Genomic DNA, 16,645 nt, shown 5'->3' with positions numbered 1-16,645 from the left:
CCTAATTCAGGCTGTCATCCTTGCCATTATTTAAAAAATTCTTTCGGTTCTTTTTGTGTAAATTCTTGACACATTCAGGCTGTCGTCCTTGCTGCATTATTTTATGAACAATGGACTTGCCCTCTTGCTGTTATTTGGATTGATCACTGATCTCTAACGATTTCAATTGAAGCCTGTCAACTTGATAAATTTATGAATAACAGGTTTAGAATTACTCCAGTGCTAAAACTTTTTCCTAGCTGGACTGTCCACTGTTTTATGCGTTGCGCACTGTTTGCCTTAACCCTTAAACGCTGACTGGACGTATTTTACGTCTACATTTTTTGTCTCTCGGGTGCCGACTGGACGTATTTTATGTCGACATATGAAAGTTTTTTTAAAAATTCGCGGAAAAATACTTTTAGGCCTACCAGCCGAAAACTCTTGAATCACGCGCCTTGGGGGATGCTGGGAGTTCACGGATCAAGGTGTTGTTTTGTTTACAATCGTTACGCAGGCGCGCAAGCGCGAATTTCTTTCTTGCCGCACTAAAAAGTATCTGTGACACATCTCGGAAATTATTTCGTCACTGACATAATTTTTGTACCATTTTAAATTAGCTGTTACATGAAGTATTATATATGAAAATGTGCGCATTTTTATGAAAAATACAACAAAAAAACAAAAAACACTCATGATTGTAGCTTTTATCAGTTTTGAGATATTTTCATATAAATAACGATAAGTGCCAAAATTTCAACCTTCGGTCAACTTTGACTATCGAAATGGTCGAAAAACGCAATTGTAAGCTAAAACTCTATTATTTTAGTAATATTCAATCATTTAACTTAATTTTGCAACTAATTGGAAGTCTCTAGCACAATATTTCGATTTATGGTGAATTTATGAAAAAACTTTTTCCTTACGTCCGCGCGGTAACTCTTCCGAAAAAATCATACATGCGATTGTGGTAATGTTTGCACCATTTTAAATTAGCCGTTACATAAGTTTTATATATGAAAATGTGCGCAATTTCATGCACAATACAACTAAAAACAACCCATGGTTGTAGCTTTTATCAATTTTGAAATATTTTCATATTAAAAATGATAAGTGACAAATTTTCAACCTTCGGTCAACTTTGACTCTACCGAAATGGTCAAAAAACGCAATTGTAAGCTAAACCGCTTATATTTTAGTAATATTCAAGCATTTACCTTAAGTTTGCAACAAATTGGAAGTCTTTAGCACACTATTTCGATTTATGGTGAATTTATGAAAAAAATAACATTTTCTTTACGTCCGCGCGGTAACTCTTCCGAAAAAATCATACGTGCGATTGTGGTAATGTTTGCACCATTTTAAATTAGCCGTTACATAAAGTTTTATATATGAAAATGTGCGCAATTTAATGTAGAATTCAATAAAAAATAATTGAAGGTTGTAGCTTTTCTCATTTTTGAAATATTTGCATATAAATCACGATAAATAGAAAAAAAACCACGTTCAGTCAACTTTGACTCTACCGAAATGGTCGAAAAACGCAATTGTAAGCTAAACTCTTACAGTCTAGTAATATTCAGTCATTTATCTTCATCTTGAAACAAATTCGAAGTCTCTAGCACAATATTTAGATTTATGGTGAATTTTAAAAAAAAGATTTTCCTTCTCTCAGCACGCGGATTCTCAGCCACAAATCTCCGAAATGCGTACGTTCCATTCTCGGAATATTGTTTTGCTCCGTGGTTCATATTAGGGCATTTCATAGAGTTTTTATATATGAAAATGTGCGCAATTTCATGTAGAATAAAACTAAAAATATTTGAAGGTTGTAGCTTTCTTATTTCCGAAATAATTGCATATAAAAAAATATATATATAAAAATTCGACATTCGGTCAACTTTCCTAGTCAGATATGGTCGAAAACTGCATTTGTAAGCTAATATTCTTACAGTATAGTAATATTCAATCATTTGTCTTCATTTTGAAAGAAATTGGAACTCTCTAGGACAATATTTAGATTTATGGTGAATTTTTGAAAAAATATCTGTTTACGTCCGTGCGTTACGAATTCATGCATTATTTTTGTGATAATATTTTCTCTGTGTTGCTTTTATCGTTTTTACGATGTGTTATATACCAAAATGATCGCAATTTAGTGTACATTACAACGAAAAAAGAAGTAACTCGTTACCTTTAACCGTTTTGCGCACAGCGCGATTTGAATACAATTATATATGAAATTTTGTTTTGCGCTATCATATATCACATTATTTATATATGATACTGATAATTTTTTTCATTTCTGATGGTTGCATACTAAACTTCAGCCAATGACAAAAAAAGGAGCCAAAAATGAACTCTTAATCTTGAAAACTAAGCGCGCTGTGAATTTTTGAAAAAAATATTTTTTCCGCTTCGGCGCTCACTCTGAAACACCTCCGGCACACGGGAGACATTTTTTTTTTTTACCGCTTCGGCGTTTAAGGGTTAATCCTCATCTGTTGTAAGTCTTCATTTATGGCCTTGTTTTCCTTAATTTTCTTGATCTTCATATTGGTCTTTGCCATGCTACTTCTATATCTACTGTTCTCTGAATCAGTCTTTCCTTACTCTGTCTATTGTTAAAAAAATATTGATCTTTGAGGTTTTGGTCCAATTTCCAGCTGTAGGCTTCTCAACTTTTTTTATATATGATATTCCCACCTCTGTCTGACCTCGAGTCTTACCATTCTGGTTGTAAGCTGCCATCTAATTTTCTACTTAGAAGTAAGAATATATGAACATCTTGATCAATGTATTAATTCAGTTTCTTTCACCAGTAGTCATTGAAATTCTCTTCACTTCAACCAGGCTGTATCTCATTTTTTTTTAACTCCTTAGTACCTCTTGCAGAGTCCATTATGTTCTCAAGGTATTGGGAAGCTTCATTAATTTTGTGTGGTGTGCCATGTCCTCTGGTAGAATATGTCCATACTTTTTACCAAATAATACTTCTAAATTTTCAGGAGATCGTTATGCAATGAGGTAGGTGTTAATATTAAAAATATTCAACGACAAATTTGGTGCTTTATAGCTACCTAAGAAGAATTCGTGAAAGTTTAAAAAAAATTCTCGTGCAACAGTTTTAATTCCATGAATCACCTACGGTAATGCTGAAAAGGCTAATAAAGAAGGCAAAGCCGTAATATTTTATAACTATGTTGATTGTAGCTGTTCCTGTCAGTAATATTTTACCATTGAGACCCATTAATTCAGATAAATTGTAGTTTGTGGACTTAAAAAACTTTTGTACAAACCGTTCATGCATACATACATGATTAATCATATCAAATGCATTATTAGACGTAGTGTTGCTCATTCAAAGAAAAAAAAAAGAATTTTTGTACTTAATTTTATTCCTTTGAATTGTTTACATTCTTCCTGCTTGTTTCACTTACCAGTATTTGATAGATAGCTCACATGACCCAATCTGTTTATGCAAAGAATTCAGGTCAACACATACAGACCACATGCAATTCATGGTACATGTGTACGTGGAAGAGGTTGGGCAGTGCAAAGGAATAGTATAGATACTCTCACCCTTATGTAAATTAAGCAATCACTGATGTCTGTAATCAGGTTCTTGACTATATCTGATGGTACCTCACCTCTAGAGTAGAAGGGCAAAGTCATTGTAAGGTACAAGTAAGACAATCTGTTATGTAGAGGGGTTGGAGACCCTAATTCCTCCTCACTACTCCCCAGTACATTTTGAGAAAGCATTTTTTCATTGTGCTGACAAGTAACATGAACTATTACATTGTCGCTTAGTCACCAGTCACTGGAGGCAGGCTAGTTATAGATGGAGTTAGCTTACTCATGCGTTTTATGACAGGCATTTTCATTGAAATGCACTTAAAGCATATTCTCGACATTCCAAATCATGAATTGACACTAGCAAGGTTTAAAGATGATGGGATATTATTTCACATAGTAAGTTATGACATTTCCATACTAGTGGCATCCTGTCAGGTATTAAATGGAATTGTAACCTTGACGTGTCATTTAAATCATCGTTAGCCAAGGAAAGAAAGAAAGAAAGAAAGAAAAAAAAAAGAGGCTGTTGCATGTAGTATTCAGGTAAAGATTAAAAAAAGCTTAATCTACAAGTGTTGCACTATTCTGAGAAAATAGTCACACAGGCTTCATGTGAATTGCAATTATATAAGCGATACTCTTTGCTCAGTATTGATAACAGTCACAGGGAGAGAGGAATAAACAGCATTATTTACCACTCTTCTCAGATGTTGAAAGATAGCACAAAGAGAAGGGTGTAGTTCTTGTAATGGGAATGTTTCTGGCTATTCAAGTAGTATGTATATGCAGGACTGATTGTGTAGGGTTTTCACTTTGCTGGTTGCAGTGAGGACTGAGTAATATCACCCCCCCCCCCCCCCCCCCCCCCCCATACTGTCTCACTTTTCTGTTCATTTCCCAATTAGTCGTCCAGGATATTTCCAGGGGCCAGGAAATAATTGTGGTGAGGAAACTGCTGAATTGATAATTCATTGTTGGATTACACTTGAGGTGGTACAATTAAATTTGTAAACATTCCTCTTGAGTCAACTGAGAACTTGGCTGAATAACTCTAAAGTTTATACCCACCAGTTGAACATAAATTATTGTTTACTCTTATGTTGTGGCTTAATGGACACGTATGGTCATTGCGTTTTTTCTGTGTAATTAGACAAAATAAATTATAGTGATTCATTAATTTGAACAAGCTCATAGGGACCAAAATAACCACACCTTTGCCACACAAGAAGGCCCTAGGCTGGTGTGACAGCATTGGAACTTGTATCCTGAGTAGATAGTAACAGTGGTGGTCATCATTCTTACCAGATAGCAAAGAATATGAGATTTTGATGATAAATAGGCTTCTAGGGTTCTGGCTATAGCCCTGAACAGTTAAGTTTGAAAAAAAAATCTGATCTTCCTTAGAATTTAGCCTGCTGTATTAGATAAACTTTATTTTTTTTTTTTTTTTTTTTTTTTTTTTTTTTTTTTTTTTTTTTTTTTTTTTTTTTTTTTTTTTGTTTTTTTTTTTTTTTTTTTTTTTTTTTTTTTTTTTTTTTTTTTTTTTTTCCACGGAAGGAGCCAGTACAGCAAGTGGTGCTCCCCAGTCTGTGTACCGCATTCTGGTGCACTGTTCCAGATATGGCCATTTAAGGGGGAACTAACAAAGACTTCATAGTAAATTATTTACTACTATTGCTATTTGTGGTATAGAGAAGCCTGTTAAAGCTCCTACGATGTATATTAATTTTTTGATACAGAAAATACATATATATAGAGCCATGATGCCTCTAGGAAAATCTGAATAAAAAAAAGGCACCTATTAACTAAGATAAGTCTTGGTGCCTTCATGGCCTAAATCTCATAATTAAATCAGTTTTATTACCCTTTGCCAATTTGACCTCCAATTTCATAAACTGATGGGTCTGTCAACTGTCATCTTTCTTTGAAGTAACTTAACTAGTGGGGCTTTTTTTAAATACGCAAAATCTACAATGGTTCCATAAATATAGTATATACTACCTCTTGTTTTACATAATGTCTTGCTCTTGGCCAAGCAGATAGGTCCATGATTACACGGTTCCGGTGTATGTACATTGTAATTAGTTAAAAGGGCTTAGCAAATTCTGAGATAACTGAGATAAAAGTATAACCATTAAAATGCAAAGAAAAATTATCTAATAATAATAATAAAAAAAAAAGTTATGAGAGAGCTTTTGATTTCTATAATAGTCAAGCTTTAGAAGAAACTTTGAGTACATATATTAAAAATGCAAATTTAAATCATACTTGAATCTTCTCAAAACTCGCAGCTTTTGTATTGATTCCAAATCATTACAAGCAAGATTATTTTGCCTATTTGGTGTACATTATTTTTATATGGTTTGCTGCTAAAAAAAAAAAAATTGTAGCCTTGTTCTCACCATATTTTTTTAGTCCCAAAAATAACTTATTCATAGCTTTGTGCACAATTTTTCATTGGTTTAGTGGTGAAGAACTTTCAATTGCTTAAAAAGCTTTTTAACTGAAATTTTTTATTGTCTAATCTTAAGAATGTTTTATTTTCCTAAGTGTTCCAGAGTGTAGCCTGCTGTAACTTTCCTAGTTCCTGCAACAGGAAATATTCTTGCTTTTATAGTATGCATCTCTGTTTGCAAAATAGCTTGCATTTAAAAGAATATGCTTGCTGTAAGTATTGTCAAGTCCTATTTATTCTATGATTACACAACTTAGCAAATAAATTTATTAATATATATACTTTACATACTTGGAAAGCATTCATTGTCATTTCACATGTTGCGAAAGCAGCATTGCTTTATATTCAAACGTGTTTTTCTATCAAAAAGTGTCTTGGAATTTTATATTCAGTTCCAGGGGAACGCTTAATGCAATATCATTTTTTCAGAAGGGACCCAGCAAACCAATTAACAGTTTAACAAGTTCTTTTCTGTGAATGATTGTACATTATATCTGAAAGTATTGTTAAATATTTGGCATACCAACTTTTATGCATTTCTGAATATTCTATTGCAAAGCAGGTTTGACTTTGTCTCCAGAAAATTATTCATGGATTGGGAAGGAATTTAATTCCTTCTGCTAATAGGAGAATATTTAACTGATGTGATTTTCATTTTGTTTCAGTGCATTGATGTGTCGATGGTGTTAGCAGAATCTATAAGAAGAACTCACAATGGAGAAAGTGTGTCGTATTTGTTTAGTAATGTACCATACTAAGTCGTTACTGACTTGTGTATATAAAGAAATATATGTTTATATACATTAAAAATTAAATATATATATATAGAGAAAATTGTTCTAAGATTCTATTGGGGGGAATTTTTGTTTTTTCATTTGTTTTATAAGAGAATATTATCTGCATGGCAGACTTCAAGTATAGTTAAAACTCCTGACTGGGATAGCGTTATATCTCTCGGAAAGGAAAATGATTGATTTTTAAGTATGAATAACCTATTTTTGTACCTAACGTTAAAATGAGTGACTCTAGCATTACCTTTAATGAACTTTTGTGGTTTCAGATATATAAAGTTAACTGGATTAACTGAATGTATGTAAGCTGACATTGTGCAATGTTGCATTTCATGTATGCTGTCTGCGCTTAAATGAGTTCTCCACCAAAAATTAGATGGAGAATATCATCGGGAGTGAGTACCTGAGAATGTACTATACTCTTCTATTTTGTTATGAATGTGGGATTGTAGTAATGGAATTGCAATATCCAGTGAAATTTTAATAGGCAGTTCAAAAAGTGTTGGGCTTTATAGATATAAGGAAATTTTCTTCTGAATTTAAGCTTATAGGGGCATTAGTAACCATGCAGTATACCCGGCATGGGAACAGTAAAAAGAAAAGAATCTCGTTGCTCTAACTTCATAGGACTGCATTTAAATTACGATCATTTTTTAAACCTCATAACAATATTTTTTTTTAGCATTAAGCAAGAACTGATAATTATAAAGAGGCTTCATTTTCACTTTTTTGAAGTCAAATTTAGCTAGACCAAATTACATAAGTGCAATGCTCACCCCTTCTAAATTCATCAATTGTAGCTTTTTTCTTTCATGTAAATGGGTTACACTCTGGATTATTGCTTACAGTACTTTTAAAGCACACATTTCTTTATAAGGGCTAAACTTGGACAGTTAATTCATTTTGAAATGCCACTTGCTTTGAACTATGTTTCAGTAGAAATACCAATGGCTCAAAAACAGCAGTTCTGTAACCTCTTTGGTCATTACATTTAGACATATTTTGAAAGCATATTTTAAACTACATGTATGTGCCTGAGAGATATATTTTAATAAGCATACTGTTTAACAGGCTGAATGCCTTATCTTACCGTTATGACAACTTGGGAAGGATAATTTTTTGACGTTAAATGCAACATTAAGCACTCCAATGTTGTAGTTTCACAAGACATTATTGCTAAGACATTTATTACAGTTGTTTGTAATTACTCTAAAATAAATATAAATTATATATTTGTGTACACTACATGCAATCCTTTTAGGCCATAGTCATCAAAACAACCATTTGCTCACTATGGACTGTGTTGAATGTAAGTTTTCACATAGTTTTTTTTTTTTTTTTTTTTTTTTTTTTTTTTTTTTTTTTGTTTTTTTTTTTTTTTTTTTTTTTTTTTTTTTTTTTTTTTTTTTTTTTTTTTTTTATCATCATCTAATGCCTTACAAAGTACGTGAATCACTTCAGCTGTTTAATGTCAAAGTTAAGCCACACAGATATCCTGCTGCAGTGACTCACGATTAAGATGGAAGCACTGTCTAAGAAATTTCAGCAGAATTACTTATATTTATACAATACTGTATTATCATACACCAATTTTCTGGTGTCCTAAAAGAGTATAATTCATGTCTACAAGGCACAACCTGTGTCAAGGATGAAGGGTCTCCAAATTTTACACATCCCTACTTAAGAGAGTGGTCTTGCCAGGTAAAAGTGTGTTACAACTACGTACATGTATCATGTTTGCGTATTGTCATGGTTTCACTATTGGAAATTGGAGACTACCATTCTGTTATGTTAGTTGAATATAGTAATTCACATGCAAAGTACCCGATGGACAAGTGACCGAATGAACAAATTCCTGATCAGGACACTTGGTCAGTTAGGACATTAGCCCGATTATTTGTTTTGCTGCCATAGGGGTTTTGTATGCACTTTCTTTAATTATTTATTTTTTCCTTATGGTAAACATTAACAAGGTATAATAAAAGACAAAAATAAAAAGAACATTATTAATTTTATTTATTTATGGATACACAAGTATGTTATTGAAAAAAAAGAATAATCTAAAAAAAAAAAAAAAAACCTAAAATTTCAAATTGAGATCTAAAATAAAAAGAACATGATTTATTTTTTTATATATGGATATGCAAGTCTGTTATTGATGAAAAAAAAAGACCTCTAAATAAAAAAAAAAAAATTTAATTTTGAGCTATCCCTCTCAAGTAATCTAATACTTCTCGATTTTCATAATCTTGCACAATTTTTGCTATTCTTTTGGTTGTCCTGATATTTTTCCTTTTTGAGGGAGGCTCTTGTACTGCCAGCATTTGGTTGATTGTATCGTTAAGAGTTCAGTCTTCAGTACCTGAAGTAAACTCCAGATATTGGAATGACTCGAGGTTATGTTAGCCTGTAAATGGTTATGCTATCCTTCCAAGGAATTGATTGCTCGTGGCAAATCATCGCATACGCAATCATACATATTCCACATACAAATAGGAAAGAGTGGGTTTCCTCTGTTCCGTTGTCGTATCCTACCAATAAAAGTATCTTCAAAGTAGTTAATTACTCCATCTGCTCCTTCGCACATACTTTCTTGTAAGTGTTCAGATGCTTGTACAACACTGTCTGCTGGCACAAAAGCTAGGACTGGTATTTCGAATGTTTATGGCAAACTCTGCATCGCTTCGAAATCGTGATTGCAACCCCTCAGTTTGTACCTTCCGATAAATAGCTTGCGAGAGGTGAAAAGAACATCCCTTAATATTTGCATTTGGAAAAACTTGTTATTGCATTCATTGCAGCTTTTTCATAATCATAATTTCAGATGGATTAAGTCTAGCATTAATAGCCCGAAGTTGGCTGAAAAGTTCTTCATACGTGGATTGTTGTTAGTTGACAATAATGTAAAAACACATGGTATCGTTCTTTTAGAAATTAAACAATGAACTGAATATAGTTGGTAGGACAGTTCGGGTACTACTATGAAGGTACCATCGCAAAACCACTCGCTCGAAGATTGCAAGAGTTGCGTATTTTTCTCGTTCGAAAACAAAAGTAGTATATGGTTCTCACCGGGTCCACTGTCGTAAAGTAAGAAATTGTCGTCTTAGCAAGTTTTTTTTATATTCATCTGGAATGACCATCTCATACAAATTTCTCGGTATGGGATGGGGAACATGTACAACTTTTTTATATCTTCTGATAAAACGTCTAATTGTGCTCACAGACGGTAGTTGAGACTCCTGTAACGTTTGACAAAATCTGCTGTGATGATTGTTGGATTTTAATAGCTTTGTTCCTTCATTTCTTCATATAAAGATAGAAGATCTTGACAAATAATATATGGAGCGAGAGTGTGTTAATGTGTTTCGCTTGTTATTTGATCACCACACAGTAATTCTAGCCTTGCAGTTGTTGTGTCGTTGGCGTTCACATTCGTAAAACGCATTTCCAGATGGCAATTCCTTGTTCTTAAATCCGTGGGTGTTTACAAGAGTAAAAAAAAAACTCCGTGACTAAAGATAAAATTTTCCCAACATAAACATTAGTACTTTACTAACGAGGTTCTTCATCGTCCGGTAGTTTCTCTCTCGACTAAAGGAGCGGTTGAATATATGTAAATATTCGGGTAGTTTTTTTAATCGGGCAGTTGTCCATCGGGCACTGTTAAGTCGGGCAGCATATTTCCCAAGTCTGGAAGAGTTTAGGGATGGGGAAAATTAGGACCAATCAAAGCGCGTGGAGCTGATCCTTGACGTCACAAGCCACGCCTTTGAGCTACACTCGTCTCATAGCCATTACTGCTAGTCACATTGCCGAAGAAAAACTTCCCCATTTCACAATTTATGGCTTGTATGACCTATACATTTTAGTCAGATATATCGAAACATAATGCAACACCAATTCAACAAACAATATATTCTTCATATGAGATACACCATGAAATATATTATGCGTTATTGGCTTCTCCCTCTTGGTAATAGTGCTCAGTCCTTCTTAATTCCTGCTCACAAAGTCGATATTTACTGCATAAATAATATTTTCATGGCAAGTGGCTGTGGCTAAATTATATACTTGAACAAGTGTGTTTAAAGCCATTTAGAAAGAGTTGCGATAATACATGGGATGAATTAAAAATATACAAGATGGTAAAATTGATGGTATGGTAAAAATGAAGGTATATGACCTGTAATTAGCACTACAGACTACAGACAGGAGGCCAAGAACTTGCAGCACTTCGGCTCCCATCAAGAATCTTGGACTTTGAAATTGACGGTTTTAAAAGCATGGAGCATGGAACGTTTTTCAAGCGTTACTGCCTGTTGTTTCAGGCTATAAAAGGGTATTATGTTACAGAACTAAATAATAATTGCCTTATGCTTAAAAGAAATGTGGAGGATACAGTTTTGATAACAAATTTACGTAACCCGTAGAGGGATAGTGCCACACATGTTCAAGTATATAATTACACACATGTTCAAGTATATAATTTACACCTAATTTGGTGCAATGTAGGCATTACTTAAGGTTCTTTGCAGCATCCCTTCGGCGCCTCGCTGCAACTACTTTCATTCATTTTACTGTTACCTCCGTTCATATTCTCTTTCTTCCATCTTATTATCTACCCTCTCCCAACAATTGCTTCATAGTACAACTGCTTTGAGGTTTTCCTCCTGTAACATCTTTCAGACCTTTTACTGTCAATATCCGTTTCAGCGCTGAATGGCCCTAGTTGCCCCAGTGCTTGGCATAATGCCAAAAATCTATGTAAAAAATATTTTGCACTTAATTTAAGGCATACATTTGGCCATTGAGTGTGAGCTTGAATGAAAATAGTCGTATACACATATACTACTGTTATCTCTAGCTTTAATTAATACGTGTTGAATATTTGCATAAAATTTTCTGTTGAAAGTGTTGGAAAAAAGTGTCATCCATATTTACTTTAAAGCATATCGCAGTTCTAAGAAATTTATGCATCAATTCTTTGCTCTAGTGTTCAGCTTAGTAAAAAGTCTACTGTAACTCTGTAAATAGGTAGTATTCTGTACTCCTATAATTGCTAAAAGTATTACATACTAATGAAATACTCATTTTGATTCTTTGCACACAATGAATGACAAGCACGAAAGGTTTACTAAGAATATTAAATATATTAAATAATCAGTGTTTTCTTTGTAAACAATGAATTTTAAGCAAAATCCCTTAAGGGCTTGCTAAAAATATTCAATACTGAATTTTATTGTCACTTTTTATTCGTTTGTACACAATGTATGAAAAGTTGAAAATTAAAAAATCAAAACAAAAAAATTGTCAATAAAAACTTTTTATATATTTGTACACAATGAATGAGAAGTATCAATCAGGTAAGGGCACCTGGAAGGTTTTATGAAAACGGAATCCACCTCAAAAAGGCAATTTTTTTTAATACAGCTTATCAAATGCACCTTGAAAAACAACCGTATTCAGATTAGCTACTGACAGGATGAGTTTGTCACGTAACTATATTTGGTTACATTAGGCTAACTTAGATCACCAACACAACAATACAGTAGGTTTCCTTAAGGGCACGTTAGCTCTTGAAATAATTTAATGAATGAAGCTGAAACTGTGTTCCTGTAAATAGTAGGGACTATATCAGTCTGATTCCTGTTCATGGCCTAGTTATGACCAGTATATTGCTTACTGTGCATTACTACGAAATAGCATATGTCAATAGAAATCTGTAGTGTAAGCCTACTGCCTCTCTATTTTCCCCTACAAACAGGTCAGATACCATCATTTTTACCATCTTGTATATTGTTTGATTCATCCCGTGAGTTATCGCAACCCTTTATAAATGGCTTTAAACATGCATATTCAAGTATATAATTTAGAAATTCGCGATGTGAAAATATTATTTACCAAGAGGGAGAAGCCAATAACGCATAATATATTTCACGGTGTATCTCATTGAAGAATATATTGTTGTTAAATTAGTGTTGCATTATGTTTAGATATATCTGACTAAAATGTATATGTCATCAAGCCGTAAGCTGTGAAATTGAGAAGAAAGTATTTCTTCGGCATCGTGACTGGCGGCACTAATGGATATAGGACTGAGGAGAGAGCTGAAAGGCGTGGCTTGTGACGTCATGGATCAGCTCCACGCGCTTTGATTGGTCCTAATTTTCCCCATCCCTAAACTCTTCCAGACTTGGGAAATATGCAGTCGGGCAGATGTCCTGATACCCATGCAAAAATACCTGACCACAACCCCCCCCCACAAGTGATACCAGTAAAAAGTCCCAATGATGTGGACCAGTGGCCAACATACATTTGCAGTGTAAGGAGGTTCAGTAGCTGAAAAAAGTATATCTTAGTTTTACCAGACCACTGAGCTAATTAACAGCTCTCCTAGGGCTAGCCTGAAAGGATAGATATTTTTACATGGGTAGGAACCAAATGGACACCTAGCTATGGGACCTACAGCTTATTGTGGGATCCGAACCACACTATATCGAGAAATGAATTTCTATCAACAGAAATAAATTTCTTTGAATCTGCGTTGGCAGAGCCGGGAGTCTAATTCCAGACCACCGCATTGGCAGCCGAGCACGAAAACCACTCGTCCAGCGAGGAACTAAACCTACTGTACAGTGATGCTCAAATCTCATGCGTGTTTACATAGGGTTTCGTTCAAAATTCACTAACTGGCAACCTAACATGCTCTATATCTATTATTTCAATGCGGAAACGCGATTATTGAATACAATAAGGTCATAATATGCTTCATAAGAGTGAAGTCTGTCATACATTTCAAAACTGTAAGAAAATGTCACGTGTAGAAAATTTCAGAAAAGTCTCTTTCGAAACATTTTCAAATCTTTCGTTCACACATCGCTGAAACATTTGACCAAAATGAAGTTATCATCAAGCATCAGTTCAAATGTTAAATAAAAAAAACTAAAAATTGTCATAGCATTAACAATGTTTCAAAAGCAAGCATAAAATTTTAACTAGTATTTGACTGCTTTTACACCTCAGTACTGAAAACAATGTAAAAATGTATATACAAAAGTAGAATGCGCCCACCGATATCAACGTGTGACTGAGGGGAGCGTGTGTGAACGATCATAAGTGTCGGTGCAACAATATAAACCCAGTGTAACATAAGTAGGTCTACACTGACTAGCGAAAATGAAATTATCTTGAAAACATTTACTTTATATGTCTTAGAAAAATAATATGATTTTCATACATAATTATTTGTTGTATTTCTGAAATATTTCAAAAATGATGGTTTACTTGCAAATATTCGCATATGCAAGTATTCTTTTGTCAAAGCCAAGATATTGTTCCTAGGCATAGGTGTTAGATTTCTTTACTTTACACTTAACAGTCGCATCTCTTTATTAACAATTTCTGGCCAGAAAGCAGATTAGGTTAACACATTCTTGCACTTCAAGTTACCTTATGAAAGAATAAATTGTACACCAAAAGCGAGCAGAAGGAATTTTAAGAAAATATTTTAAACCAGTTGAAAAACAAGTGTTCAATACGTCTTGATAGTTAATACTTATGATATTTCGATTAATAGTCACCTTCTCCATATAATCAAAATCAGCAGCATGTTTTATTCCTCAAAGAACAGGCAATCTTTGCAAATAAAAACATCAGTAACAGATTACATTTCAGAAGACTTAGAATATCTTTTAGGCCTATAAATCATTTTGCAACATACAGCCAGCTTAAACGCAGTCTAAAACTTCAAAATTCAAAGAAAACTGGTTGTAATTCATATTCTATCGTATTCATCAAAGAACAGGTAATCTCTACAAATAAATTCATTAGTAACATACATATTAGGCTACATCTCAGAAGGCATAGATTATTTCTTTAGGCCTACGGAACATTTTGCAACATACAGGCAGCAGAAACTTCAACATTCAAAGAAAACTGTTGAGCTTATTAGGTCTACTGTCATAATACTGCAGACGTACTAGTTATGTTGACCAATCCGAGGAGAATGTTAAGTGCGCTTTCATTGATGGCTAACCTTATCACACCGCACTTCGAACTAAGCAACGTTAAAAAAGAAAAATCAGTTCAAATCACACAGATTACGAATCATACAAATGCAAAAAAGGGAACGAACATATATAACCATTAGGAAAATAGGGCTGGCTGTGAATTCGCAAACTTGTCGACATGTATGACGTAAAAAAAAAAAAAAAGTTTAACACTACTTGGCAATGTCACGTTGAGTCTGAGAATCTGGACGATACAAAAGGAATCATGTTGCATGAGATTTGATTGAGCCCCACTGTACATCCCTATAAGTGATATTCCTAGTACTGGATCGCGTAACAAAGGTAGATTACTGACGAAAACCTCCCCACAATAAATTGCAGATAGTCGTATAAGTAACTAAGATGAATAAAGATTATCATTCAACAAGTGCACCGATCAGTCTGCTCTTGGGCGAATCAGCTCCCAAGCTACTACCCAGGTTGACAGTAACACTTCACCAACTAACGTAGACTAAGGACGTTAAAATTACTAGGTGGTGACATAAGGACACGACGAAACTAAATCTAAAGTGGGCACCAAGAACCAGGTGCTATTATTAATGCTAGTCACTATTACCAATGTCAGTCTACAAAAGCAAAGTACCTCCGGGAAAGCTACCAGGTGTGAAAATATTCTTAACAGTATTATACTACTAACAAATTTGATGAGGTACCCATTTCGATTTTCGACTATGTAGACCATTGGTGGTGTTCAGTAGAGAAAAGTAACGTTAGGCAGCGATTACCGTGCAAGGGAGGTATCCATAAGCATGAGAGAAAAGACCAATAAAGAGTTTAAATAAAATTTGTTTCCAACAGTGTTCACGGATTGATTATAGTGGTCCCCAAAATGTAACTTTTAAATAACTAGGGTAGATCTAGGGTACCTATCCGCGGCGGCCCAGCCTATGGCAGTTACGGTTTTTCTATGCAGTTTTACCTACTGATCAAGAATTTTAAGTAATATTTATTCGGAATACTGTAATTAACCCCCAGGGGCCAGTACTAAACACGGAGAGATACATAGAACGCCCCAGTGGTAGATGTCGTATCCGCGGTTACGTTTCTTGCAGGGTAATTCTAAAGAATAGTTCTGCACGAACTGCAAGGAACGTAACCGCGGATACGGCATCCACTATGGATTGGGGCGTCCAATGTATTTCGCAGTTTTTAGTACTGGCCCCTGGGGGTTAATTACAGTCGTCCGAATAAATATTACTTTAAATTCTTGTTCAGTAAGTAAAATAACATGGGAAAACGTCAATTGCCATAGTCTATGCCACTGCGGATTGCTTCTGTAGAAATACCCAAGGGCCACATTAAAAGATGAACTAAATAGGGCCGCATAGAATATTAAGCAAAATAATTAATATTCAAAATAGACAAAATAAAAGGTTTTTGAAGAAACAAAATTTTTATCTATTTTAAAGTCCTGTAGAAGATTCACATGAAATGCATATATTTGAGAGACAAACTCAGCTGGAAAATTTTAAACTATAGTATTTTAAAGTAGGGACTTCACATGAAACATTTGAAAGACCAAATAACCTTTATCTTTGAAATTTACTAACATTTGGCGGGCTGTACGAATTCCTTTGGCGGGCCTTAGTTTCCCCACACCAGGTAAAAGGGAATGGTTATAACAGTTGCAATGTTCTTAGATGCTAATCTCTTAAAATAGCTTAGTGCTTTGGCCTCTACTGAGTCTGGTATTACGAACTTGGTACAAAAGGTTATTTTTATTCATTGTGAAACTGCAGCGTAGTGTTCATTCAGCAAAATCAACCCTG

General features: G+C 34.1%; 1 protein-coding gene across 6 annotated transcripts in view; it reads left to right on the top strand.

The window, feature by feature from the left end:
* LOC135195768 (ribose-phosphate pyrophosphokinase 1) overlaps positions 1-8,036 on the top strand; it is a 47,952-nt gene extending 39,916 nt beyond the window's left edge. For all 6 annotated transcript variants that reach the window (XM_064222221.1, XM_064222216.1, XM_064222215.1 and 3 more), the window contains one exon: positions 6,679-8,036. Coding sequence is in view for 2 of the 6 variants with exons in the window: in XM_064222216.1 (XP_064078286.1) it covers positions 6,679-6,771 (93 nt within the window). In the remaining 4 variants the exon portion in view is untranslated. The remainder of the gene's footprint in view (positions 1-6,678) is intronic.
* Positions 8,037-16,645: the final 8,609 nt, after the last annotated feature.

Source organism: Macrobrachium nipponense, chromosome 16, assembly GCF_015104395.2.
Source record: "Macrobrachium nipponense isolate FS-2020 chromosome 16, ASM1510439v2, whole genome shotgun sequence".
Taxonomy (NCBI): Eukaryota; Metazoa; Arthropoda; class Malacostraca; order Decapoda; family Palaemonidae; genus Macrobrachium; species Macrobrachium nipponense.
This window is presented reverse-complemented; position numbering and strand designations above follow the sequence as displayed.